At 49.3% G+C, this 26,681-nt stretch overlaps 2 protein-coding genes across 9 annotated transcripts in view; both read left to right on the forward strand.

The window, feature by feature from the left end:
* The window catches only part of PIK3CD (phosphatidylinositol-4,5-bisphosphate 3-kinase catalytic subunit delta), a 45,810-nt gene continuing 20,064 nt past the window's right edge, over nucleotides 936–26,681 (forward strand). Inside the window, exons 1-4 of one of the 8 annotated variants that reach the window (XM_021417819.1) lie at nucleotides 936–1,236; nucleotides 24,098–24,261; nucleotides 25,623–25,851; nucleotides 26,083–26,312. In XM_021417819.1, coding sequence (XP_021273494.1) covers nucleotides 24,121–24,261; nucleotides 25,623–25,851; nucleotides 26,083–26,312 — 600 coding nt within the window. In that variant the 5' untranslated portion in view covers nucleotides 936–1,236; nucleotides 24,098–24,120. The other 7 variants (XM_021417816.1, XM_021417821.1, XM_021417814.1 and 4 more) reach the window with 7 other exon arrangements.
* LOC110408759 (forkhead box protein L2-like) lies at nucleotides 1,243–18,004 on the forward strand. The gene is made up of 2 exons (XM_021417832.1): nucleotides 1,243–4,411; nucleotides 17,920–18,004. Exon 1 carries the CDS (start codon nucleotides 1,653–1,655, stop codon nucleotides 2,385–2,387), a length of 735 nt encoding a protein of 244 aa, XP_021273507.1. The 5' UTR covers nucleotides 1,243–1,652; the 3' UTR covers nucleotides 2,388–4,411; nucleotides 17,920–18,004.

Below are 26,681 nucleotides of genomic sequence, written 5' to 3' on the forward strand. Positions count from 1 at the left end.
ATGGGATTCGGGCTTGTGTGTGTGGCTCTGCTCGGATTAGCTTTCATCTCTTTGCTCTGATGAGATCCAAAGTGAAAGCGTTACACTTTGAAGGCTTTCCTTCAGTAAAGGCAAGACATCTCCTGCCTCTAACTTCTCTGGTGCTGCTGCACCTCTGTTAGACGTCGCTGTCTCACGCTCACATAGGATAGGGGCTGTCTTTTATGTTCCTGTTTCCTTGGAGCCCTGATGTTGGCTGATGGCTGCAGGGCGGCCCGGTCACATCTCACACAAAATCACATGGGATTTCCAGTATTTTGGCAGGCAGAGGGTGGAATAAAAGAGTTCTGAATGCAGGCGCGTTGGTCCTGATCCAGTCATCCTGCAAATGTGTGCACACCAGAGAACCCAAGAGGAATGTTTGTATGCACAAGGACTGGGTGAATGCAAGGGCTGTTCAGAATTCATTTCTGGGCTCTGTTATAGTCTTTATGTTTTCATTTTGCAGTGTACTGGTAGCGTGCAAGGTGCCATTGACAAGCTTCTAGGCACAGCTCTATGAGGATAAGCTTGGAAGGCTGTGCTTGTCCTCTATTTATACTTCTGTAATTCATGCTTTACTTAGTTAAAATGTGCTGCTAATTTGTTTTAAGACCTGGCAACGTGTTCTATCTTTAAGTACCTAGAAACGTTGTGGTGGTTGTGTAGGACAGCCTGTATTTCTCAGACTCTTTTCCCTTTTCCCCCCTTCTCTCAGCAGTGGAGACCTGTTTGGTCCTGCCACCTCTTCTGTTCCCAACAAGGGTGTTCTGTTACTTTCTTTTCCATTATCCAGGGGTTAGTAGAAAAAGAGCTGAACTGCAGGTGAGTCCTCTGTGCTCCATCACAGAGCCTCCTGCTGCTGGCAGGTCTGTTATGAGCAGTGGGGAAATTACATTCTTAATAATTTCCACATTTCCACCTGGGGTTGTCAAAGCACTCAGGGATCCGTACAGCGCTTTTCAAATGAAAGCCATGGCAGCACGCTTTGACCCATCACCACCAAGCTGCTGCTGAGAGCTGCTGTAAGCTGGGATTGACAGACTGAGCATTTTCCTTCTCTTCCTCAGCTTTGCACGACAGCTTTTGGAGAAGCGGAACTGATGCCATCCAGACTAGTGAGTTGCGAGTTTGGCTTTTTCAAATTAAGAGTTGATCCATTTATTAACTGCGATCGCAGAAAGGAGGGCGTGAGTTTGAACCACGTTACTGGCTAAGGTAGGTAACTGTCATCCTTTACCGACACGTTTGGACGCACTCGGTGAGTGGCGGGGCTGCCACGTTGGCGGCCGTTGCCCCGCGGGGGGCTCCTCTCAGCGCTGCGGGGCGAGCCGACCCCACGGGCATTTGAACCCACAAACAGGGGCGAGCGGCTCGAGGGCCCCGCTCTCCCCGAAGGGGACAGCCCCTTCCCCGCGCCGCTTTCCCCCGCTGTGACCTCGTGCCCCCGAGGTGCCCGCCGCACCTGCTGCCTTCGCCCGCTGCCGTGCTTGGGTTTGCCGAGGCGATGCGCCGTTCTGACCCGTCCGCGACCCCAACCGCTCCGGGGCCGAGGCGGGGAGGGAGAGAAGAGGGCTCGGAGGTGCGGGCCGGGGCCGGGGCACAGCGGGGCAGAGCCGGAGCGCGGCGGGGCCATGGGGGACGCGGAGCCCGGCGAGGCGCGGCCCCCGTCGGGCAGCCCGGCCCCGCAGAAGCCGCCTTACACCTACGCGGCTCTCATCGCCATGGCCATCCGGGCCAGCCCCGAGCAGCGCCTGCCGCTCAGCGGCATCTACAGCTACGTCGCGGGCCGCTTTCCTTATTACCGCCGCGGCCCTAAGGGCTGGCAGAACAGCATCCGCCACAACCTCAGCCTCAACCCCTGCTTCCTCCGCCTGCCCCGCCGCTCCGGCGCCCCGCACCGCGGCGGCGAATGGGCGCTGGACCCCGCCTTCCAGGACGCGCTCCCGGGGGGCGGTTGCCGCCGCCGCCGCCGTTCGAGCCTCCCCCCCCCGCCGCCGCCGCTCCCCGGCTGCTCGTGCGGTGCCCGCCCCGCGCTGCCCCGCGGCTGCAGCCGCCCCGAGTTGCCCGCCTGGAGCCCGCTCTGCTGCCCGGGGTTCCCGCAAGCGTTGCCCGCCTGGAGCCCGCCCTGCCGCCCGGAGTCCCAGCGAGCGCCGCCCGCCTGGAGCCCGCCCTGCTGCCCGGGGTCCCCGCTAGCGCTGCCCGCCTGGAGCCCGGGGCCGTCCCCAGCGCTGCCCTCCGGGAGCTCGGCTTCGCCCCCGCTGCAGCCCGCCTGGCCGCTGCCCGGCGTCCCCGCCGCCGCCCAGTGCCCGCCCGAGCCGGGCCCCCACCGCCCTCTGGCCGCCAGCGGGGCCCCGGTGCTGCCCTGAGGCTTCCACGTTCCGTCCTGCCCGCTTTCCTGGGGATTCGACTTGTAGAAGGTCCATCCGTCGGAAGTGTGCGAAGGAAGATTGGCCTGGAAGATTCTTGTAGGTTGAGCAGATCCCCGTTGCGTTGCAGCGGCTGCGATGTGCTGCCGTGTTTTGCAGAGCTGTGAATTATCTCCTCTGCAGCAATTTGTCAGTTCAGATTTGTTGGTGTTTGAACCTTAAGACAACCCTGGAGGGGGCTTGGGCAAGCTCACCTGCGCGTCGTGTCTTCTTGGATCTGGAAGTATACGGAAGGTCAAGGGATGCCACTCCTTGTGGAAGTGAAATTTGGCTTTGCTACAGGAACAATATTTTTGCAAGTGTCCTTAAACTCATTAACTCATTCTTGAGCTGTTATTTCAAGCTGATGTATATCTGTAAGCGATACGTGTATTTTTCAGTTTTGTAGAGAAAAAAATAACCAACCCACAAAGATCTTTGGAGTAACGCCGGGAATCTTATCACTTTGTGCTTAAAGCAGAGCTGCAGGAGGTTTTGTACACAGCCAGGGTTTATTTTGTAGTGTTGCTTCTTAGAGATGTTTACATACATTTGTTCTTAACATTTTTCTTCCAAGTGAAGCTATAATTATTTTATGAGGGTGTTTCCCCCTTTTCATTTCAGAGTCGTTTCTGTGCTTCCCCCTCAAAATAAGGGTCAGGGACCAAGTATGCTTCCAGTAAGAGCTGCATTTAAGTTTGTTAAGGAAAAGTTGAAATACTGTTTGTGCAGTTTGTGCACTTTGCCATAGGTTACGTTTCATGAATTGTTCAATACTCCCCGTTAGAGTCCATGACTTTGGAAAGGACTTGAACTGACTTGGCCCTTTTTTGTTCACCCGTAAAAGAAGCTGCGGATTAAACCCGGTTTCGTAGTTTGTATTTTAACATTTTCTTGTACTTAAGAAATGATTCTGGGTGCTGTCTTTAAATTCTAAGAACGCAATGTCAATGAAACGTGGAAATGCTGTCAGATTCAGCCCGGGCGACAACTTTGAGGCCGGTCTTGCAGGATACGCATTAAAGACGCTGCAGTTCTGTTGTTCTCCACGTTGCTCTTTGTCTCCCTGCACTCACCCCCAGTGCCCCCACGCAGGTGGCAATAAAATCAATATAGCACCCTCAGAGGAACACAGCCATAAAGGAATTGTTGCATCTTGGAGCTTGCAGTAAGGATGTAAGGACAACAAGGGCTGCTAGGGTTCAGGTTTTAAAACTGCATCCTTCTGTTTTGGAGAAGTTTTTAGGTCCCTGCTGTGGTTTAGGTCATATATGAATAATGCACGTTTGTGAAACTATCGCTGCTGCGTTTGGGGTATGAAGCTTGAGCTCTGGACAGTCATTAATTCCACTGCGCACAACAATTAGGAAAATAAGAAGAGTTTCTGAAAGTCGGTGTTTCCATGTGTGTGCTTCTCACCTTGCTCTTCCAGCCGAGCTGCGTTTTGTTGCCAGTTAGCGTGACCACACATCGCCGGTTTGGGTACTGGGGGAAAAGAAGAGCATCCCTTCCCCCCGGCTGGGTTTCCCCTAGGTTCTGCTGAGGGCTTTTGTCTGCTCTGTGTTGGCTTTCTGGCAGCTGTGGGCCATGGGCTGGGCCACCTATGTCATGCGATTGTGGGCAGAGGCTGTGGAGCTGGGACCTCCTGAGGAGGCTGCCTTGTGGGGAGTGCCCTTACACATAGGAAAGGGGAACAAGAACTGATTCTGTTTCTGGAGGGGCTGTGTGTGTTTTCCCCAGGTCACCTGCTGCCAAGGGCAGGTGTCAGCAGCCCCACTCAGGGCCTGGCAGCTGCAGCCCATCCATGCTAACAAGGCCTAGAAGCTTCTGTGGGGCAGTGGGTGCAGGGGCTCCTGCGTTTTGTGCTTTCTGCTCCCTTGTGGGGAGATCTACCCCTGTCTTTTGGATTTATATTTTGGATTTGGGCTTGCTTTTGGAGCACAGCTCTATGTGATCCGGTGGCTACCTGGCAGGACGTGGATTGGGTAAGTGATGGCAATTTCTCCCCTCCATCAGGGGCTGCTCTCTGTCTTCCCTGCTGTGGGTGCCATCTTCTGTGTGCGCCCACCAAACACATGGATAAGGCTGAATTTAAATTCCCTTGTGTAAAGCTTGCTCTTTCCCCATTACTCCTCTTGAAACAAGAGATAGTAAGCACATAAAGTGGATTGTATAGGCCCATTTCTGGTTGTTTCTGGAGGCTCTGTGCCCGCTCACGAGGCACTCAGCAGCTCTCTCAAATCCAGCGTGCGAGATCAAGTCACACATCTGCTGTAATGTATGGCGTTCTGTGTCAGGATGGTGTGTTCTGAGCGAGTGACCTGCTGCCCGTGTGCCTGCTGCCAGGATCTTGGGCTCTTAAAGGGACTGGACTTTTAGCAGCCTGTTTAAATTGCTAAGAGTTATGTTTGCGCTTTGTTGGTTCCACAGCTTTTCCATTTGTGTTTGCCACTAGATGGTGCGTTTGTACCAGCACACCGAGGCTGGGGATTGCTGTTAGGGAGGCTGTCGTGGTCTTTGGTGATGCTGACTGCAACTCCTTCCCTTCCAGAAAATGAAACGGGGAGGATGTGTAGGAGCAGTGTAAAAGGGAGATGGGATTGGATGTTCAGCTGCAGTGGTTTGTTCTGCTCACCTCTTCCTAGCAGCATTCCCTGTTATCTTGGGCTTGGTTCATTTTTCTTAAAGTGATGGCACTTATGGACGTGTTCCTACAGATGTAGGCATCATGTGCTGTATTCCTTGTGAGAACAGTAGGGATGCACAGCGGGAAAGACATCTGTGGGCCAGTTATTTGGATTGCAGACTGCATTGGTAGGGGCTTTGTGCTTTCCTCCTTTCACGCTCCTTATTGCTCCTGTTTTGTCCCTTCTTTAGGTAATCATGAATAAAAGAGCCACAGTTCCATTGGCAAAAAGGTCTCTTGCAGGAATGTCTTGGTGTGATTGCTACAGAGTGAATCATCTGTTCTAGCCAGCTCCCTTCTCCAGAGCATCCAACTGTAAGCAGGGATGGTCTCTTCCAAAGGATGATTCAGATCGTTTAGCTGACTTCCCTGCTCTGAATCACTCTTTGTAGGAGCACCTCTTTTCACCAGTGATTTGAAAATTCAGAACAATCAGTCTAAGAGCACAGGAAGAGTTGGTGCCAGCGAAAGGAGGTGCTGGGAATCTCCCTCGGTCTTGTTCAGGCACTCGTGCACAGCCCCTCTTGCTTCTGTGGTTGGAATAGAAAACTGCAGCACTGGCTGCATTTAAATCAGAGAGATTGTTCATGGTTTGCATGGCTTTTCTAGCAGCTCTGAAGTACTGGGGCCTCTCCTGTGTTTTGCATCCCACAGGCAGTGAAGGCTCTTATTGGTGAGCCCCTTTCTCTTGGGTTTGTGACCGCGTTTAGAAAACTCGACCTCTGCTTATTTTTCTTCAAGTTTCTTCTTCGGTCAACATTCTTATTGGTTTTATAAATAAACCACAGCATAGCATATCCCTCTGCAAGCAATACAAGTCTTTGAAAATGGCTATGAAAATACTACACTCCCTTTTCCCACCAGTGGGTATCAGACTGTTAAATTCCTTTCCATTATATCGTCTCACATCTGTCTTCACTTCTTTCCCTTATTGATTTTTAGCAATTGAAATAATAGTTCTATATGTCACTAGCAGTGGAAAAGAAGGACAGTTTATCAATGCACCGTGCCAAATTAGTGTAGGTATAGGAGATTTAATTGTCAATATCCAAGCTGAGTGCAGAGTGGAGAGATGCTGTGCTATGTTAAGGTTCATATCTGACCCTGAGCTGTCATTTGCTATGGGATTATTGGGCTATTTTGTGGCTTCATATTGTGAACTGTTACCTGCTATGGCTCAGATCGTGCATGCTTATCCCACCTGCACTCGCTTGAAATTTTGAGCTTAGTCTTCAGAAACACTGGTCAAGATGGTTCTTGGCTATATTTGCTTATTTTCCCTTCTTTGCATCAGCAGGATTCTCGTGACATTGCTGCTTTTCCTTTTATCCACTTGACTGATTTATATCAAAGTAGAAGGGTTATGTGCAGAGATAATGTTGAAAATACCTTGTATGATGTGGAAGCCACAGCATTTACTTGTTTGATAGGGGTTTGCTTGGCATTTCTCTCCCCAGTACGCTGTTTTTGCCCCTGATGTTTTCTCATCGCCACCCTTTAATCTCTCAGCCTTGTGTAAAAGGCTGAAACAATAAGGCTGTAAGCAATGAAGGCTCCAATAGAAGAGGAACCTGTTGGCAGAAGTTGCCAACAGAGGGTGGACTGGGAGAGCTGTGAATGCAGAGAGTCACTAACAAACTGATCTGCTGTCCCTCTTCAATAGCTGATGCCGTCTGCCTTTTCTGCCACGTGGAAGCACACAGCAGGTGCTAGGACTTGTGCTGATAGCAAAGTGCAGCATTCTTACTGGGGGCCTCTGATACTCCACAACCTGCGGGTTTATTCTGGCTTTCTTGATATCAGCCACACTCCCGTCTCCTTCCCCCAGACCTGCAGAGTCAAGTGAGAAACACTTCCTTCGCGCTGCTGGATTTCCCCTCCTGCAGTGGCTCTCTGGCCATGCAACTCCGTAACCGGTTTCCCGTCAAGAGCAAAAGTACAGTGTTTCTCACCAAAAACGTGGCCTGTGGTAAGGGGGTGGGAAGGGAAGAGGAGGTGGGGTGCGTGCGGGGGGAGCTGTTGCTGCTGCAGTTTCATGCCTCTATCTGTATTCTTTCTCTTCTCTGCATGGCTTCCTGTTTTTTCACACCACTGCTCTTTGAAACAACAAGCTGCAAGGGAGGACGGGGTGGAGGTTAGAAGGCTGGAAGAAGCCTCTGGCAACACTTGAGAAAGATTGGTGCTGGCTCTGGAAGAGGTAGCGCGTGCTTCTGTGTTCCTCTGGGTGAGATCCTGCTGTTGTGCACCGCAGAAGTGGCTCTCTGCAGAGGTGCTGCTGTGGTGACCCATTCCCTTTCCCGTTTGGCAGTTGTCTTCCTGAGTCGCTCTTGAGTGGACAAAATCAGAATTTGCCCTAAATTTAGGCATCCTGCTATAGTAAGTCAGATGTAGTCCGTGTCAGATAGAGCTGAAAAACAAATCACCACTTCTGATTCGTGCAGCATTTGGGATTTTTTTAGTGGTTGGTTGTTATTTTGTTTGTTTGTTTTAAAATGCAGTCTAGTGTGTAAAATGAGCAACCATCCAGGTTGAAGGGGAACACTGATGTGTTGCCTTACCTTACCGTGACCTTGGGCAGTCAGCAACTCATACAGGGGCTAGACAATCGTGATATTCTCAGAGAAGAGGTTCTCAAACTCTGAGCCAGCGGCAATCGCTAATATTTTGCAAATATTACTGAAAATTCTGACAAGCCCTGACTTCTGGTTTCCAGGTGCCTGGCAGCATTCACAGAATACCAAGACACACTAGGAACTTTGCTGTCAGTGTAATTCCTCTGTTTACTTTATTGTGAGAGGGGAAATGGTATGTTGAATCATTGCTGAAGGCAAAACGTGAAGAAAGAGATTTCTAGGACATCGCTTGGATGAAGGAGCTGCACTATGGGGTGTCTTGCTTGAATCAACCCTAACAGGATTTTGTTACCAACGTTGCTGGAAAACATTTATTCCAGTTTCTCACAAATTTATCATCTGTAAGACTCTGGTTAAATCTGAAACTCGCCTTCATTAGAAGAAAAACCTGCAGGCTGAAGGAGCTGCTCTGCCATATAGGCCTACTAGTACCATACTCCCTTTGATATCTGATCTGTGTTCTTGCTCAGCCCCGTGTGCTTCAGAGAAAGGCACAAGGAGGCCTGTGCTTTAGGTCAGTATGACTGGTGCAGAACGAGAGATTAATTTTCTTATGAAATCAGCATTGCTGCTTTGTCTGGCAGTGAGTCAAAAGATAAATTCTTTAGAAGCAAAAAAAAATTTGAGGAATGGAGCCTGATGGCTGCGGATAAATTTGGTCCAATGTGAGACACCAGTGCTTCCCAGACACTACTTTTACTCGTTTATTGGTTTGCTAACGTGTTGCTAAGTGACTTGAAAAGCACCTCTTCTGGATGTTTGATTGCAGAGTCCAGAGAAAGGTAAATAGAGGATTAAGTCACGAAGGCTAGTTCTGGCAATGGCTCCTCTCTGCAAGAGGCAGATGGGCAGGCGGCAGAGCGCAGCTGCTCGTGGAGTTCCTCATTTGCCAGACAGTGCTGTAGGAAGAAGATGAAAAATGGGAAAGATAGCATCAATTATTGAGCCTTGTAAAAAATAATTAGTGAGACAACAGCAGGCAAATGGGCAGGGAGGAGGAGAGAAGCAGCTGCCAAAGCATGGAATGATAGCACTCGGTCCGAGATAGAAAAGGAAGGGGAATTGGGTAAGATGCCCCTTTAATCAGCCACCGGGGAGAGATGTAGAAAATTAATGTATGAGCTTTGCATGTGGATTAGAATGGGGCAAGGACGGAGGGGACGTTGCCTTTCAGTTGTCCTCTCTTTGCTTTCATCAGACTCTTGCAGATAAAGCCATTTTCATAGCTTGGTCTCAGCTGATGTTACTGGTGGTACCTGATCTGACCAGTGATATCAGGAGAGGCAGGAACAGCGCGTGCAAATGTTTGCTAAGCAGCAGAGGGGTTGCCTGTTTTTTCTGTAACCGGTCTGTTACCAGAACTGTAAGTGAACTGGACAGACTGCTGGTTGGTCCTGCTTGCCAACTGACAGGAACAAGCTTCCATTAGGATTTAATTATCTTCTCCTTTTTACAGCTCCCTCCGAGGCACCAGCAACATATGAATGATTTTTGCACTGTAATGCTGTGGTCTCTGCTTTGTGGGCAGGGCTGTCTACGGTAATGCAAGAATGCAGTTAATAAGCTTTAGCAGTGACTCTGCTGTGTGCTGAATGTAACTTTGTCACTGCTGATTTCATGGTGATGCTCATTCATATCTTCCAGATCAATTCCTAGAGTCACTAAGTTCCTCGATTTGTTTCTTGCTGCTTGTCTTCCAGGCACATCTGTCTAGGATTTAGCAGATGCTCTCTCCTCCTCCTGGAAAGCTGCAGCTGATTCGCCTCCTACCTGGCTCTCTACAGTCTCTCTTTTCTACCTTACCAAAGCAGATTATATATTTTTTGTAAACATGTGCAATACTTGCAGGTAGCATAAAAACTACAGCTTTAAAGGAGACAGCCCATCAGTTGGCTGTTCCCAATTCTCCCACCAGAACGTTGCTCTTGACTTGGGGTGTCCAACCAGAAAGGGTAGAAGGGCACTGTAGAGTGTAGCCCCATTACAACCAGGTGACTTCTGAGCCCTTGTAATCTGGAGAACTACTGATGTGCTCCCTTCCTTCAGGGAGAGTCAACTGTACGTATTCAGCAGAGGGTGATTCAGTCACCCATGATAAGATCTAACTGATATATCTTCACTGAAGTAAATAAACAAGTATCAGCAGAAAAGTCATAGCCGTCTTTACTAGAGCTCTGTCGCCTCTCTGTAATGGAAAGTTTCAGGGAAACTTTGGGGGAATTTGTACACATGCAATCAGAGCTGTTGATTCCTTATTCACAGCAAAGAAAAACATCGTGTTCAGAGTCAGTTCTGCTGTGCTTTTTTTTTTTCCCCCCTTTTTGTCCCCTTCTATTTTTCTGTGACGTGAGAATCAATGTGACTGGTTTTAATTTTCTTAAAGACCGATCCTAAGTTGTAAATGGGGAGTGTGGCTGGACAATTCACCCTCCGTGTCTTCTCCTGATGCTGCCAGCATGGAGTGGTCTGTAAGTGGCATGGCATCACCAGGAGCTCGGTGTTAGGACGGCTCCAGTGTGAGAGCTGGTATGAGGCAAGCGTGACAGGCTGGGAAATGGTACAGAAAGAGAAATGCTTCTGTAAAAGGAGAAGTCTGAGGAGGAGGAAGGAGGTATTTTTAGTGCCAAAGGGCTTGTGAATTTATTTTGCTTTTGCCACAAAAGGAATCACGTGTGTTGTAGCTAGGTACATTTTTGTTGGGGGCTTTTGGGGTTGGGGAGGAAATGTATTTAAAGGCCCGTTTTCTTTTCAAGCTTTTCTTTAGAGAATTGAGCGAGCATCTTGGCTCTCTGGAGCGTCCCAAAGGAACCTGGCCATCGAGCGGTGGGTGCTGTGTGGTCACCACAGAGACAGGTGGAAATGCCACCATCAGGGGTTCCTTGGGGCTTGGTGACCTGCTGGGCATCTGGCTGGTGAGCCACACTTCTAGCAAGGAGATAACGCAGGGCCACCAGCGCCTTTTGTTGTGGTTACTTTCTGCCCTCTCTCCTGCAGCCTGCATAGCCCCGCAACTGCTGGTACAGTTTGCAGTACTGCAGGTCATGGGAGTGTGAGATGTAGCTGACAGTCTTCGTTCTACGGGCAGTTCAACACCGCTGAGCTTGTTGGACAGCATGGAAGCCAGTGCTTCCTAGGGAAACATCTCAAGTCCTGGCACCTCTGGCTCTTCAGAGCAAAGCAAGCAGAGCTCCCTGCTGTTCCACATGAGCTGTTCTTTGGCTGAGAATGCAACAGCCTGAGATGGTGGAGAGAAGCTCATCTCTGCTGACACTAACATAAATGGAATAGTTCTCTTTTCTGGTGCTGTGTTCCCACTAATTCTTTCAAAACCCTGCTTCCTAGAAATACGGTTTCGTTGTCAGGGCATTGGAAACAAGCTGCATCCTCTGATGCAGTACTCTAGCAAATGTCTGTGTTTGGTCCATGGTTTCAAGTGGTTTCCAGGTGGACAGTATCTTCAATTGAAACTCCCTTTCATTCTCAGAGTCACACAAAGCAGTGTGGTGTGGCAACACGCTGTGGCGATATTTCAGTGCTGCACATGGTATGTACCTAACAAGGCTGGTAGGGAAGAGGCTGCACAAATTATTTTTTTCTGTTAAATTTCCAAGTCTGATTTTTGAAAGCCTCACCTTGCCCCAGTTGCCAATGATCTTGGTGGAACCATTTGTCTCCTGGGCAGCCAAGCATCCTGCCTCTTACTGCACGGGAACTCTGCTAACTGTTCCTGTCACCGTCCTCTTAGCCCTGAGATGCCCTCATCTTATCTGGGAGGCTTCGTCTGCATCTTTCTACCTGTGGCCTTTAGAACAAATAGCAAATTGAAAATCTGGCTCCTGACTGTAGCCAATTTGTCGCAGCCACTCAAAACACCACGCAGCAAGTGGGCAGGAGGAAGGAAATGAGAGGTTGAGTTTTTTCCTGTTGCAAGTAACCAGGAAATAAAATAGGAAATTCAATGCAATGTTATCATCTCGCTGAGCCCCGCTGGTACCACAGGCTGCAGGTGCTGTACTGCAGCTTCCATCTGATGATCTGCTCCTCTTGGTGTCAGGGCAAAGCTGGACTTACGGTCTTGGTGGTAGCACAGAGACGGGTTAGAAAAGGAACTTCCAGGCAGCCTAGATAAGAGCAACATTTTATCTTTCCTGTTGAAAAGAGACGGGTGGAGGCAGTGTGAGTTGCTGTGTCCTTGTCATGCTAACACAGAAGCTGGCCGTCGAGGACCGTGTAAAAACTGTTTCAAATTCAGCCAAATATCTTTACAGTTTTCCAACCAAATAATGGAGTTGTTGAGTGTGTGAAGGTGTACAGCTGGGGGTAATTTGTGGTACGTTGCATTTCATCTGTTAAAACGGAGAAGTTGCTTAGGTGCTTTCTCAGAACTACACCAAGTGTGAATATGAAGGTAGATTGCAAACCCTCCTTAGTAAGGAATTAAGGCAATCATTCAATTGATTTAATAAACGAATTGATAACCAATGTCACTGAGCGGTATAGAAGGTTTTATTGTCTCTTTAGTAGTAGATTACTTGCTAGATTCAGCTAAAGTACCAGTGAAATGTGAGACTTTCTTCTTAATTTTCAATTAATTTCTTCTTAGTTTACCTCATGTTAGACCTTGACATCTTTGCAGCCTAATCTCCCAGGAAACCTGAAGGAAATGTTGTTCTGGGTGTTGAAGGAAGTTGAGTTACCGGAGCGCGGTGTTTCGGCTTTGAAAGGCAGCACTCGGGATGAGGGCATGCACAACCTATGCTCAGAAAGAAGGGATGCACACACAACGTGCAGCATGCAAAACACAATTTTCGCAGAAGAATCTGCCTTTTTTGCTTTGTTTTATTGTAATCAATTAAGTCCCAGAGAAAAGAAGCAAACTCTGCAACTATTGATGATAAAAAATTCCAGATGACCCAGGAGGATGTGGTATAAGAGTGGGAGTGAGTTGGGTTTTTTTGTCAATAATGTAGATGCAGTGCTTATCTAAAACTCCCTTTGTGTGTCTTGCTTTGCTGTTTTGCATGCAGTTCATCTCTTTGTGCATGCAAAGTGCCATGTGCATGCTCTCGGGCAGCACCTTTCCACCCAGCACAGCAGTGTGCTGCTACCTGTTGTCTCGTGGATCTGGGTAGGGGTGAATGGGGGCAGCTGCCAACCATGTGCCAAAGGACCCCAGCAGGAGAGTATAGAATTCAGTTTTGACGCTTAAAAAAACATTACCGTGAATGTTTTCTCACTGGCCCAAGCTCATAGTATCAGTGTCTGCATCGCTGGGTAGAAGATCTATGAGTATCATACAAAACAGTTAGCTACGGTATCAGATATTGTAATTTGTGCATCACAAATGCTAATCTCTTAACTGATCCAGTGCTCAGCATTGCTGTTCTTTCTCTTTCCTGGGAGGGAAACCAAGGCAGCTGGCTGTAGCATGGCTGTGTCAGGGAAAAGAGCAGGGTGAGATGTCCATGAGTCCTCTGAGGCAGCACACTGAGCTGCAGAAGTGCAACCTGCTGATACGAGGGGACCCCAGCCTGCCTCAAATCCCGGTCAGAATGATGATGTGGTCAGAGTAAAGAGTGAAGCACTTTATTTTGAGAGCCACTCACCCTTGTAGTATAGAGTGTAAGTCTTTAATGTAGTTAATGGTTGTCCAGTACAGTTTCCCAGTCGCAGTTCTGTTTAGGCTGGCTGGAATGCTGGCTTCTGTGAAACACATCTTCTCCTCTTTGTAAGCGTTTTGAAAGACTTAATGAAAACAAACATTATCTATTTTTGGACCAAAATTGGAGGACAAAAAAACGTTGCACCTTCCTGCTACCAAAAGGGATTGCTTTTCCCAGGGCAGAAGCTGTACCTTTACCTCCAGCCATGTAAATGACGCTTCGTTAGTTTGCCTCAGGTGGAAATTCCCCTGTTCACAAATGGAAATTTTACTCTGCTGACAGTAAAAATAAGAGCTTTCTTTCAGCCAAAGCCAGCTGTCGTTTTTGGAGGAAAAAGAAAAAATAAAATTCTCCCTGGACATTCCTTTTCTCCTTGCTGCTGACGGTGACTCATGCAATGGCCTTTGCCACTTATTTCTGACTCTTAAGTGATTTTTCAGGTGGCTGTTAAAATTCTTACAGAGTTTGTCACTGGCATCTGCCTCGTTTTGTAATGCGATACATATATTCTGTTTATTACGGAGCCGGTGTATTTGAGTTCTGAATACTGCTTAATTTTGAATATACGCCCTACACATCAAATAAAACCAACCAAACAAAAACCACCCAAACATAGCAAACCCATGAGCTTGTGCAAAATATTCGGTGCAGGCAAGCACCTGCATCTGTCTTCAGTGTGCAGACAGCCGCCCACACAAAGCCTGCAAGATCCGGTCTTACTGGAAACAGTTGTTGAGGACCCCCAAGATTCCAAAACTGGGATGGTGAAGGACTTATTTTGAATGTTCTGAGTTGATCGCTGAGGTCCAATTTTATATTTTTGGATACCCAGCACTCACATGAACTTCAACTGGACTTCTGAGAGTAGGAAGAGTGGGTGCTGCTTTTCTTCTGATAGCAAAGGATCCAGAATCCCCTAGCAGTAATCTCAAGATGAAATAGTGTGGTTTAGCTAAGCAGGCAGTTACAACTCATAATGGAAATTTGTGGTTGTATAGGTCGCTTATTTTCTGCTAAAAGAAATGCTCCCAAGAAAATGAGTTGCAAAACAAAAAGAGGAAAGTTGTTTGTCCCTCGTGAAGAAGCAATAGTGAGAAAAGGGACGAGCTGCATTTCTGTTGGACTCGTTTGGTTTCTGTATTTTCAGCAGGAGTGCATTTCTGAGAGGCATTCCTTGTGCAGGGGAGGAATGTTGTGTGTACGGATGCAATTCTATTTCGAAGCGGTAAAGAAATAAATATCTTGTGTTGACACAGATGCTTTAAGCCCGTCGCACCACTGGTTAAGGACCTCAGATGACTTGTACAACAACAAAGCTCTGCAAAATGCCCGGTGAGAGGCGGAAGTCTTGTTATCTGTATTCTGCATACAGAGAAACAGGTGAAACAACTTATTAAAGGCCACAGTGCCAGTAAGAGTTAGAATGTGGGCGCGTGATGCTAGGTCCTGTGCTTGAAAGCATTAAGTCTTGGGGCTTTGAAGCAGCATGTGTAATTTTGGGATGATTTCTTTTGCTGGTATTGATTTGGTTTTGTGTTACGTTGTTTTATTTTTTTCCCCAAACTATTTTCGTGCATCTCTGCAGTCAGTAACCCAAACCGTGTCCCCGGCGTAGTGGAGCCTCGCGTCTCTCACAGAACTGGGTCAGCAGCATCTCCCCCAGTCTAGCATTTGACTAATAGCTTCCCTTGTGTTCTCTGGGATGTTGTGCTTCTTACACCACCACCAATTGTGTGAACTTACTTTTTCCTTCATGCAATGCTTTGGCACGCGTTGAAGTTGTTTCTTCATTAGAATTTCAAAGTTACAACCAAGGAGGCATCAAGCGTGGTCTCCTGGTTCACTTTGATAACCTCCTAAGGAGTGCCTCCAGCTATTTTTCTCCTTTAGAAGTCCTGGGCTTTTGCTGATGGTCAAGATAGGAAACTTAGCTGCTTGCTGCAACTAACTCAGGTTTAGGTCAGTTCTTGTTGCTTAATTTTCCTCCACAAATAAGGAAGAGTGCATTGTTCTCAAGCCCGTGATGTCCTTCATTGAAATGCACAGTCACACAAATCAAATGTTATTTTCATCTGGGCACAGATGCCGACACGTACCATTGCAGCCTTCAGCAGGTGAGCCGAGTACGTCGTCATTCCCTCCCTCTGTCACTCAGGCAGACCCAGGCTCTGACACTCCTTGAACAAACAGGCTGCTCAAGACCTTGAATCCTACCCCTGATAATTCACCATCAGCTTCTGTACGGCTCGTGGGAAGATCTTACTTTATGGGTTATTTGTTTGATGCCCATCAAATGAAGAGAAAAACGTGTGGACACTTTGTTGTGGTTTTCTGCTCCAAAATAGCGCTCTTGTGTCAATAACAACAAGCAAGCTATGGCCTTGTTATTGAAAAAACGATTTATATTGAAACTGCCATGCAGTGAGCTGACCCAAAGTCCGAGCTATGAAATAACTGCTGCATTTTCCTTCAGACAGAGAGCCCCTGCTGGGAGGGTTCCTTGAGCAAAGGTGAGGACTGGGAGAAAACCAGCAGCTGTTTCAGGGTTGGTTTAGGATGCATGGGTCAGGATGCGGCATTCACGATGCAAGGAGCTCAGCGTAGGGCAGCGAGGAGCTGGGTGTTCAGCAAGCCCTTCACCTCCCTGAGTTGGGTTCCCCCAGCCTATATGTGGTAAAGGAAGGTGAAGGTGCTTGTGATCCCTTGTTTTGTTCTCTGCCTTGTGCCTAGCAGAGGATGTGCTGTTTTGGTGGGACTTGAGCTGTGGGAATGTGGAACCTAAGAGATGCGATAATGACCTTGAGAGAGGTGGTGGTGGTTTTAGTCCTCATTTTAAGAAGGTGTGCTGGTGAATTTCTCCTCTCAGTTTTATTCAGCGCAGCCTTTTGCTGGTTTCTGTTCTTTCCGGAGACCAACGTGAGGGGTTACCACCCCACAGTCCCTGCGGTGAATCTGAGTTTCCTAACCACTGCTCTTCCTCGGGGAAATTCTCTGTGCGCTCTCCTTTCCTGAGCAATCACCATCTCCCTGAATTCCCACCAGTCAGGGGTCCCAGTGCATGTCACCTCCCAGCCTGCCTGCATTATCCTGTACCAGACTGTTAGCTGAAGTAACCACTTCATCCACCTCTCTGGGGGAAAAAATAAAATTACAAGTAAATTTACATTATCCTAATAGAACAAGTCCTTTGGTAAGGACACCAGAGATCTAATCTGATTTTTTTCCACTATCTCCCTATGTAACTTCTGGGCAATTCATTTCTGCGTGCCAGTTTTTTCAGGCGTCAAGGACAAAGGAGGAAAAGCCTGTGTGCGCAGAGATTATGGTACCATTCCACTTAGAATCTTGTTAGGCAGTACGAATGAGTGTATGTACTCTGAATGCATTAATAATGAAAAGTAGATGTCATTAGCAGTGCTGTACCGGCGTCAAATGGCAATTTGTCAAAGCTGGTGCTGCTGTGCTCCCGGTGCTGGTTGGGAGCCTGGTTCCCTGGGATGGATGTTTGCTCTGTCACGCTGCTGCCAGGTGAGCAGGTTGCGCGTGCTACCTCCAGCATCGTGCCACAGCAGGGATTGCTGTATGAATCGTACAGAGCTTGATGTTAAAATGGTGGATTCACGTCTGAATTTCACCAGCAAAGTCGAGCGTTGGGTCTGCAGTTGGTTTGGATTAGTCAACGCTTTCCTGAGAGCACTGGCACTGATTTTCAAAGCGTGGAAGGTCTGTTCTTCCTCTTTCCTCTTACGCCGTGGCCTGCTTGAGCCAACATCTGTAAGATACTGCAGTATTACAGCGTTTATGAAGTTGATTATAATTAGTGAAGCCTTCAGCTCTCCTCCCTTCCACTCAGAGTGCACGCTGCTAGCTTCGAGAGAACCCAGGGCCTGTCATACATGGGTTTCAAGAAATGGCCCCAGAGAAGGAGAAGCCTGCAGCAGCGCAGCATTGGGCAGTCACACACAGACCCTACGTGTGAGAGGCAAAAAGAAACGGTGATCTTCAGAGCTCAGCGTGCTCTTGGTGTGACCCTGGGCCTCCCTCTGCTCTTATGGTGAGCCTGCTGCTCGTCTCTGGCAGCCGGCGGGGATCGCTGCCGCACGCATCTTGTGGCCGTGATCTTATTTCACGTCTTGTGGCCAGGAGAACTTCTTTTGACTTTTAAATAAGAGCAGGTTACCTGCCATATTTGCAGGCCTACTGCACAGCTGATGCAAAAATGCGGTTGCCTGCCTGTTTGGTAGTGTTAACCACATGGAGCAAATAGTTTCAACTCTCCTAAAACTGCTCTGGCTTCCTGTTTGCTTTGTGGTGCAATTAAATGTGGCTTTTTTTCTTTCTTTCTATTTTATTATTTTTTTTTATTTTGAGTAAGTGGAAGGTAAAAGGCTAGAAATTGTAGCCTTATCGCTTCTCTGCCTGTAGAAGCAGTGAATACCTACGTGCTGTTAGTTACTAAGCTTGCCAATACCCAGGTGGCTCAGGAGCTGGCACGGTGCTTTTCTCCTCAGGTGCCCATGGGCAGCTGCAAGCACTCTTGCCAGGCAGTGCTGTGAACACAAGGTGCCATGGTGACGTTGTTCGCTTGTTGTCATCCTCCTTCTCCCTCTGCTCCCTTCCCCTCTAAAAGCTGACCAGCTGCTCCATGCAGGCTCCATCCAGCGGCTGCGTTCTCATGCACCAAATTGCTGCAGAGAGGGATTAGGAAGGGAGATGTTTAGGAACCTTACGCTCGGTGTTTCCAACCGTGTCCATTGTGCAAAGGGATGCCGGGCAGACCGTGCAAGTACAGTGCACCCAGAGCAGAGAAGACAGAAGCAACCTGCAACGTGATGTGCAGATAAATGCCAAGAAAGGCTGGTAACTCAGACTGAGGGCACAGAGGCCGTGTGCTGGCTCAAGAAGACTAGCGCGTGCCTCGTGCTGGATGCACTGCAAATGCCACGTGGATACCTTTGACTGTTGTGTTTTTGGTTTTTTTTTTTCTCCAAACCTCTTAGCCCTTTTCTCTCAGTAACCCAGAGGGAAAGCAGTAACCCACCTTCCCTTCCTGGACATCTCGCATCCTTACCCTGGTGCACTGCAGCTGCTTTCTGACTTTCAGTTCCCTTTCCCCCTTCCTGCAGCGTGTTGTCCAATGCCTCGCAGGCAGGCGTCCTGCGGCGCGGTGCCGCGTGTGGGCCTGGGAGCTGGTGAACAGAAAAGCTGTTGAAAGGGAAGAAAAAAAAATAGCGGAACAGAAACCAGAATTCCAGTAAACAGTCTGTTAAAAATATCCGTAGCGCATGTCAGGGGCTACAATTTAAAAGAGGCAGTTTCTGAGCTTGGAAAGGTCACGTTAAGACGTGGTGGATTCAAGCAGAGCTGAAGAACGAACGTTTCAACAGTCACAGTTTGTACTGATGCTGAGAGACTAGCCCACACTGCCAACTAGTAATGTTCAGGGAAAAAAAAATGAGTCAGATCGAGAGAATAATGAGCTTTTCTTGGATTATAACGTGGAAAAAACCTGAGCTTATACCTTAATGGTGCGCCTGCGGCCCTGCAAGCTTTAGGAAAAATGGTCATTTCGGGACTCGTAAAATGGCAGGAGCGCTCCGCGCGGCCCTAGCACAGCTCCGGGCCCCACCGCGCGAGATGCGCGGAGCCGGCATCTCCCACGCGAGCAGACAGGAGCTCCGTCGGTACCGAGCGGCTGCTGACGGCCTAAGGAGGCACAGAGCGGTCCGGGGAGCGCTGGGGCACGGCTGAGGCCTCGGGCGGCGCGCGTGCGGCGTCCTGCCGTGCCGAACCCTTCGGGCCGCAGCGCACCGTGCCGGCCGCTCGCCATGGCGGCAGCCCCCGGGCCCGGCTCCTCGCGGGGGCCTCGCGTCTCCGCCGCGCGCCTCGTGCACGCGAGTTGCGCGCGGGCCGGGCCCGAGGCAGCGCGCCGTTTGCGGGCGGTGCCCGACGGCGCGGGGCGGGCGGCGCTTTGCGGACGGTGCCTGAGAGCGGGGCGGGGCCGCCCGCCGGCAGCGGGGCCGGGCCGGGAGCCCGGCGGGCACGGGCGCGCGGAGCAGGTGAGCGGGGCTCGGGGGGCGGTGTGCGGGGGTCGCCTCGGCCCCTCGGGGCGGCTCGGCGCGGGGTGCTCGGTCCCGTCTGTCCGTCTTCCCCGCGGGGAATAAAGCCCCGCTCAGCGCTGCGCGCGCTCCCCGGGATCCCGTGGCAGATCCCGAGGCAAACCGGTTCTGTTTTACGAGGATGCGGTGTTTCCGGGCTGCGGGTTCGGGCTGCGCGGGGTCAGCTCTCCCAACCGTCACCTCAGGGCACGCGGGAGGCGGCGGTGCCGGGCCCGGCCTCGTCCCGCAGCATCGCGGCTCCTGAAGGTTCTGTCAGCGCCTGCCGTGCCGTGCCGTGCCGTGCCGTGCGGGTAGCAGTGCCGTGCCGTGCTGTGTGGGTGGCAATGCCGTGCCGTGCTGTCCCACCGGCTCTCTGCTCCCTTGGCACCGCAGAGCCGTTCCTGCCTCGGACGGGAGCCCGGCAGCAGCGGGTTGGATGCGTGGTGGTCAAGGGTCAGTAGCGACGTACGGCTTGTTTTTGTCTGCAAATTGCATCTGGGTGTCTGGTGGTGTCTGCTCGTGGGAGCAGCTGCAAAAAGACCAATTTCAGCAAGCAGCTCTCGTTATCACAACTTCCTCCATCTCCTGGACTGTGCCCGTGCTGGCAGTAGCATCAGGCCTGCGGCACGGCCCGGCGCTCTGCAGCATCCTTCGCGAGGTCCGCCCGCGCACGTGAGGGAACCGAAACGCAAGAGGAGTCGGTTGTTCAAAGTCACGCATCAAACGATTGTCGGGGTTGGGAATGGAACTTTGCAAGCTGTCGGTTTTTGAGCTCTTGCTTTAACCGCTGAATGCACAGTTTTCCACTAGATGCTTCTTCAGACAACAACTGAAAACATAGCTGGTTGTCTCTGAGTCGCCTAAAAGGCCGCTTAAAGTTTCCAGCAGGGCCCGGCTCTGGAGCCCTCCCCTCAGGTGCTTTCCGTGCTCCCTGCCGTTCCTCTGCCTCTCTCTCACGGTGCTGGTTTCCTTCCAGAACGAGGTATGGCTTTACATTTCTGTTTCTCTTGAGCAGCTTTACCAGAGCTGCTCTCTCGCTCCCTCCGGCTATTCCTTGCGGTTGGGTTGGTGGTCCTGCTGAGCCTGAGTGATGGTGTATTGCTCTGATGCTCTTTGCTGTGTTGCTCTGCAGCTGGGAGCCCCACGGAACTGCAGCCTGTTGTTATCACCATGTATACATTCTGCTTTCCTATCTCTCTCCTTGCTGACAACCCCTTTCATCATCGGTCCTGCACACAAACAAGGTTAGCTCCAGTTTGGATTGCATTAGTGTAATTCTGCTTCCCATTACTTTTCTTTGTGAGCCTGTTTGATGGGCACGTGTATGCGTAAGGCAGGCACTGGGCAATGTAAATGCTCAAAATGTGGGTGTGTTTATTTCAGAAAGGGAAGGGCACAAGCCAAGAGATTCTTTGGATCTAGCAGTTGTTCAAAGCCCGCTCCCTGTATGTTTCATGTAGCTGGGGTGGCTGTGCATTATGGAAAGGTCATTGTTTTCTGCTGACATCTCTGTATGCTGAAGGTGCTGATTGTGCTCTGTAAATGGTGGTTTGTACAGTTTGCATTGGCCTCTCTGGTAGGAAGGGGATGCTCTGCAGTGTTTCAGAGGCCTGAAACTCTGGGGTGCATGATTTAATCCCTTGCCCAGTTATCCTGAACAGATTCCATTACAGATCTGCTTGTCTGATGTTTGTGTGTGTAAAGTAATGAGTAGAGGTGATTAATCAGGGGCTTAGAAATCTCTAATAAAGGGCATCATAGAAACAATGTAACTGTGGAACCAGAGGAAGGACAAAGTACTGTTGAGAGAACGTGAATCAGTGCATGGAATTGTATGGCAGGATCAATCTGTAAAGCGAAAACTGATAATATGCAAAAATCTTTAACTGACTTTTGTATTTGGCAGGGGTAGAAGTCTTATTATGGCAAACCAAATAAAGATTATAATAGTCTAAACTATGATTTGAGGAAATGAACCCCGAGCATACAGAAGCATTAGCTTCAGGTGGCAATAAGTGCTTGCATGCTTCTCTCCACCTTTTCAGGGGCTCCTGCTTTTTTTTCCTGCCAGGTTTGTGGTCCAAGTCTTAGCTTGTGTGTATGTGTTGGAGGAAGCAGGGGCAGAGAGCTATGGTGCAGCTCAGGTTCGTATTGAAGGTGCAACACTGTCCCAGGAACTGAAAGAGGGGAAAGTTGGCTCATCAGCTCAGCTGGGATGCTGAGGTGTATTTTAAAGTGTACTAAATGGAAATTATAAAGGAAGCACTATTTTTGATACGTGAGAGCGCAGGAGTTCTTGTGTCAAATCTGTTCTATGATTGCTTTCTCCAAAATGGATGATGTTAGCAAGTATTTCAGAAGGCAGCAAAGCTGTTCTTCTGGAGGAAGGGGCTGCAGGTAGTTGGATGTGGCAGGAGATGGCTGTGAGTCCTCTGTCCAGCTGGCTCTGCTCTGAGCTGCTGCCTTGAACGGAGCAGCACAGCAGGCACTTGCACCTCTGCAGACAAGCGGGTGTTTCTAGCACCTTTTACCACATGTGTGTTCGTTCCCAGATGAATAAACAAACAGGTTGTCAATCCTTATCAGCAAGCAGGGCTGCTAAGGCCGGTCCCACCATGAGCATCTATTGGTTGCATCCACATCCTGGGAATTATTACATTAGGCCACAAGGTTAAGCAGATTCAGCACATTTCTTCTGTCCCATTAAGCTGAGTGACTGCCACTTGGGCTTACTTTTATAAGAGTCTGTCAGTGCTCAAATAAGTTGCCTTTCCCCACAGTGCACAGTATTTTACCCCATGACCACCCCCAAAAAATCTAGCCTATGCTTAAATACCTTCAGAAGATTCTTTGACACGAATCTGCTGCATCTGTGAGAGCACAGGGCTGGTTCCGATGTGCTGTGCTTAAAAACCTGCCGAGCACGTGTGTACTACGTACTATTTCCCGTGGTCTCCTCCCCTTGCAGTTGATGCCCGCAATGAAAGCAGCTTCCTGCTGTCTCCCACACTGCACCCATCACCTGTAAACTCTGCACCACTCATTTCTTACGAACTTGAAAGGTACTTTTTGTAGTCCTGGGGTTTAGTAATTCTGTCATCTGCTTGTAGGCGTTCGAGCTTCCGTGTCTGTGTAAGGCAGTAGCCTCACAGAGGTTTGTGGAACACTGCTCCCTTTGTGATCTGGTAGCCTGTTGCTTTTTCCCTCTTTCAATAGCAGTTGCATGTTGTAAACACCCGAGTTGTACTTAATACATTTTTAATAGAAGACGTGTGTTTTATGTTAGCTGCTGGCTTGTTAAATACCAACCAGGTAATTTCAAATGTCTGTTACCCTCTTCATAGATTTGCTTTTCAGTGCAACCCTGCATTCCTTTGGAATATCCACCTCGTCTTCTGTTGGCAAAATCCCTGTGCATCCTGAGATATCCGTGTGATGTCTTTGGAAGGACACGGTCCTGAGTGATTGGAGCTTGGCGTTGCAATGCCACTGCCTTAGTCACGGTGCTTCCTGCTTGATGGGACCTTGCATCAGGTGTAAATCCTCAGCAGGACGAAGCAGCTCTGGCCATTATTGTGCCTTCTGTCTCTGGTTGTCAGCAGGGCGATGGCAGTTTGCTGCTTTTGTTACTACTGGGCTGAGGCAGCAGATATTCTACAAATTTGCTGGTTTTATTGTTAATGAGCAGAGGACTAGGCAAGCTTGTTTTGCTTTATTCAAACTTGTAGACCTTGCCTCCTCCCCCTTTTACTCCCCTCCCTTTTAAGGCACATGGGTGGTTTTGTGGTCTCTGTATCCGGTCTCTGTGTGATACAGCATGTGTGCTGAGGAAGCAGGACAGATAAAACGTAGCTCTTAGTTCTGGGAATCCTTACCTCACTGCTGGTGGGGAAGTGCTGTGTTCCCAGGCTCTGCAGATAAGATGCTGGGCTTCTTGTCATACTGAAGCATGGGACTGCCTCACGAGGAGCTGCCAGCAGTACTTCATTATTTGGGAAACCCAAATCTTCAGCTGCATGTTGCTTGGTTTCTAAGTTTGTACACCAGCTGACAGCTGCAAAGCCATGTTTTAAGTTGTGAAGTTAGCAGTTTTTGTACTGCTTTCATAGACTGAAGATAAGTGACTGTCAGAATTGCTCAGGGCATGTGCAGGGATGACTGGAACTGAGCTCTGGAAGAACAAAACGGGGCTTGGAGCACGAGGCCTGAGGGTTGCCTTGCACAGCCAGGGGTTCCTGTTGGCTGCGTGGTCGTAGATGAGCGGTGGGGACAAGTGTCTTTATGAAGACAATTCTCCAATTTCCTTGATGATAATGGGTGGAGGTGTTAATATCTGTCTACAGGAGATTACAAAAGCATTGTGTTGAAATAGAAGCAAATTCTGTAGCAAGAATATTCCTGTGGCTTAAAGGCACTGGACTGGAAATTTGACTAAGGTGCCAATTTTCCTGAGCTGTGGAGGATATGCTGAGCATCCTTTCTTTGGGTCCTTTTGCTTATTAACTTTGTACAAAGCCCAGCGCGGGTTTGCGTTGTGCCCTGAGATGTTATGTGGTTGGAAGCAGCAGGCTTCTTTTCTCTTTTCTTGCAGGTTGTAGCTGAGCAGTGAGCAGGATGCCCCCGGGCATTTACTGCCCTATGGAATTCTGGTCCAAGGGGGAAAACCAAAACATCCAGGTGGACTTTCTGCTGCCAACAGGCATATACTTGAACCTCTCCGTGCCCTGCAATGCCAGCTTGGGCACCATCAAGCAGGTAACAGCCGTGTTCACTCTCGTCTGCAGTTTTCTGCAACAAGGAGTCTGTTCTTGGGAGCATGTGAGGAAATGTGTTGGATCCTAATGCAAGCTGGGTTTCTGCTGCATTGCTCTGAGGCAGCTTCTTGTGAGAGCCTCTGCAACCCCCTAAATGCACATCTAACTTCTGAGGCTGCCAGCAGCAGGGTGCTGCTGGTGGTGCTGGGCTTTATTCACTGTGTGCTTGTCCAGCCCTGAGGTGCGAATTGGTTTGTGAGTGACTACAGGGTGAGTGCAGACATGAGCTGGGAGCACAAGGCTCGGGTTGCGTATTTGATTGCTGCTTCCCTGAGCCAGCCAGTCACCACGCTGGATCTTTCGTTAACGGTGCTCTTGTCTGTGCAGATTCAAGGAAGAGAAGTCACTCCAAATAGACAAATACAGATGCTGGACTCAGTGTTCAGGGTGTCAGCCCTGCTACCTCTTGCCTCACAGAAACTGAACAGTGAAAATTGAGAAGTGACAGAATTTGAGGAGAAAAATGCTGTTGTGAAACCATGTGTCAAAGAAATGCTACTTTCTTATTTCCCTGGGCAGAAAGTGGAGTCAGGGGAGAGTGAAGGAAAATAGAATGGAAAAGGTTTTCTCTGCAGCAGCAACCTGGCCTAGATGAGTCACAGATCACAAGGGACAGAAGCACAGTGCCAGATTATTCCCAGTTCTCTCATGCTGCAGTTTTCAGGCCCCAAATAAATAAATAAATAAAAGGCAAGTGGAGCTGATAGGTTCCAGCTGCTGGGTTGCAGGTCTGTGTTTTACTGGGTCAGCTGGAGGCCCATCGGCTGCAGGGCTGCATCTCCTACAGCAGGTGCTTAGGAAGAGAGCAAAGGAGTTGGAATATCAACAGTTGTGTGGAAGTGTCGTCCACTGGGAGCAGAGGGGGGTGGAGCACTTGATGGAGTTCAGAAGACTTGAGAAAAGTTCTTGGCTCTGTCACAGATTTCACGCTACGGCAGGTGAATTACTTAATCCACTTTTCCCTGCAGTGGGAGTAATGCCTCCATTTCACAGTCAGCAGGTACTTACTGCAAGGTATTCAGATGGGAGTTACTTAAATACTGGGGTCAAGAGATTCGCTGTGCCTGAAACTAATGGCAAGCACAAAAAAGAAAAGGAAGTCAGTTAAAGGCACTTGCTGATACATCTACCCACAGTTCAGCAGGAGTTGGAGTTGCCAGACTTGGCTGAAAAAACAGCCTGTGATTGCAGGTGCAGGAATGCTGTGAGAAAGTGGAGAGCGAGGCTGTGGGCTGGCAGGAGGAGGAAGATGAGGTTCTGGCAGTGCAGCAGTAGTTTCATGTTGCTGTTGGTCTGTCCCAGGTGGTGTGGAAGCACGCTCAGTATGAGCCACTCTACCATATGCTCAGTGATCCCGAGGCCTACGTCTTCACGTGCATCAACCAGACAGCTGAACAGCAAGAGCTGGAGGATGAGCAGCGGCGCCTGTGTGACATCCAGCCCTTCCTGCCGGTACTGCGGCTCGTGGCTCGAGAAGGCGACAGGGTCAAGAAGCTTATTAACTCCCAAATCAGCCTGCTCATTGGGAAAGGTCAGTTCCCTTGTTGCTGCTCTCACTGGAATCGTGGCAGGGCTGCTGGCCGCGGGTGATATGCGCCTCTGTCCTAGACAGCGTGATTACTTATGGAATAGCGATGGAATCTTGAACAAATATTAAGTGTGTGTTCAGGAAGATTGTTTCACAGACATTTGATTATCACTGGCCAATTGCCCCAAGGGGTACAAGTGCTTATTTCATCTTTCCTTCTTAACTTCCACGCAGGTTTGCATGAGTTTGACTCTGTGCAGGATCCAGAGGTGAATGATTTCCGCACCAAAATGTGCCAGTTCTGCGAGGAGAGAGCAGCAAAGCGGCAGCAGCTCAGCTGGGCAGCTTGGATGGAGTACAACTTTCCCTTGCAGCTTGAGCCCATGGCCAAAGGCCTTGGAACTGGACTCTTGCATACACCCATCAAGAACATTTTTGTCAACGTCAAGTTTCAGTCTGGCGGGGTAAAGCACAAATATTTCTGTGGCATTGTTTAACTTGTGTTTTCCCTTGGGTACTGGTTAGCTGGTGACTGAAGTTGCTGTATGCACACATGGTAGAAAGCTTTTTGCTTATGGGTCAGAGAGAAGCACAGAAGCCAGTTCAGCATACACTGCCTGTGGGCATTGGTCTGTGACGCCCATGGGGCCCTGTTCTTGCCTGCTGCCCTTGGTTAATGTGAGTTTTGCATGTTGTGCCTGGGCATGAAGCAGGAGCCACCTCCAGGAGAGAATAGCTTGAGCACAATGACCCCAGCCACCGTCTGCTTTACGGGTGGAATAACAGTAGAAAGATTTTATTTTATTTTTTTATAACCACCAGCCACACGTCCT

The sequence above is a fragment of the Numida meleagris genome, chromosome 20 (genome assembly GCF_002078875.1).
Source record: "Numida meleagris isolate 19003 breed g44 Domestic line chromosome 20, NumMel1.0, whole genome shotgun sequence".
In the NCBI taxonomy this organism is placed as follows: Eukaryota; Metazoa; Chordata; class Aves; order Galliformes; family Numididae; genus Numida; species Numida meleagris.

Coding starts and splice junctions, on each gene's coding strand:
- LOC110408759 (XM_021417832.1), top strand. CDS start 1,653: ATGGGGGACGCGGAGCCCGGCGAGGCGCGGCCCCCGTCGGGCAGCCCG.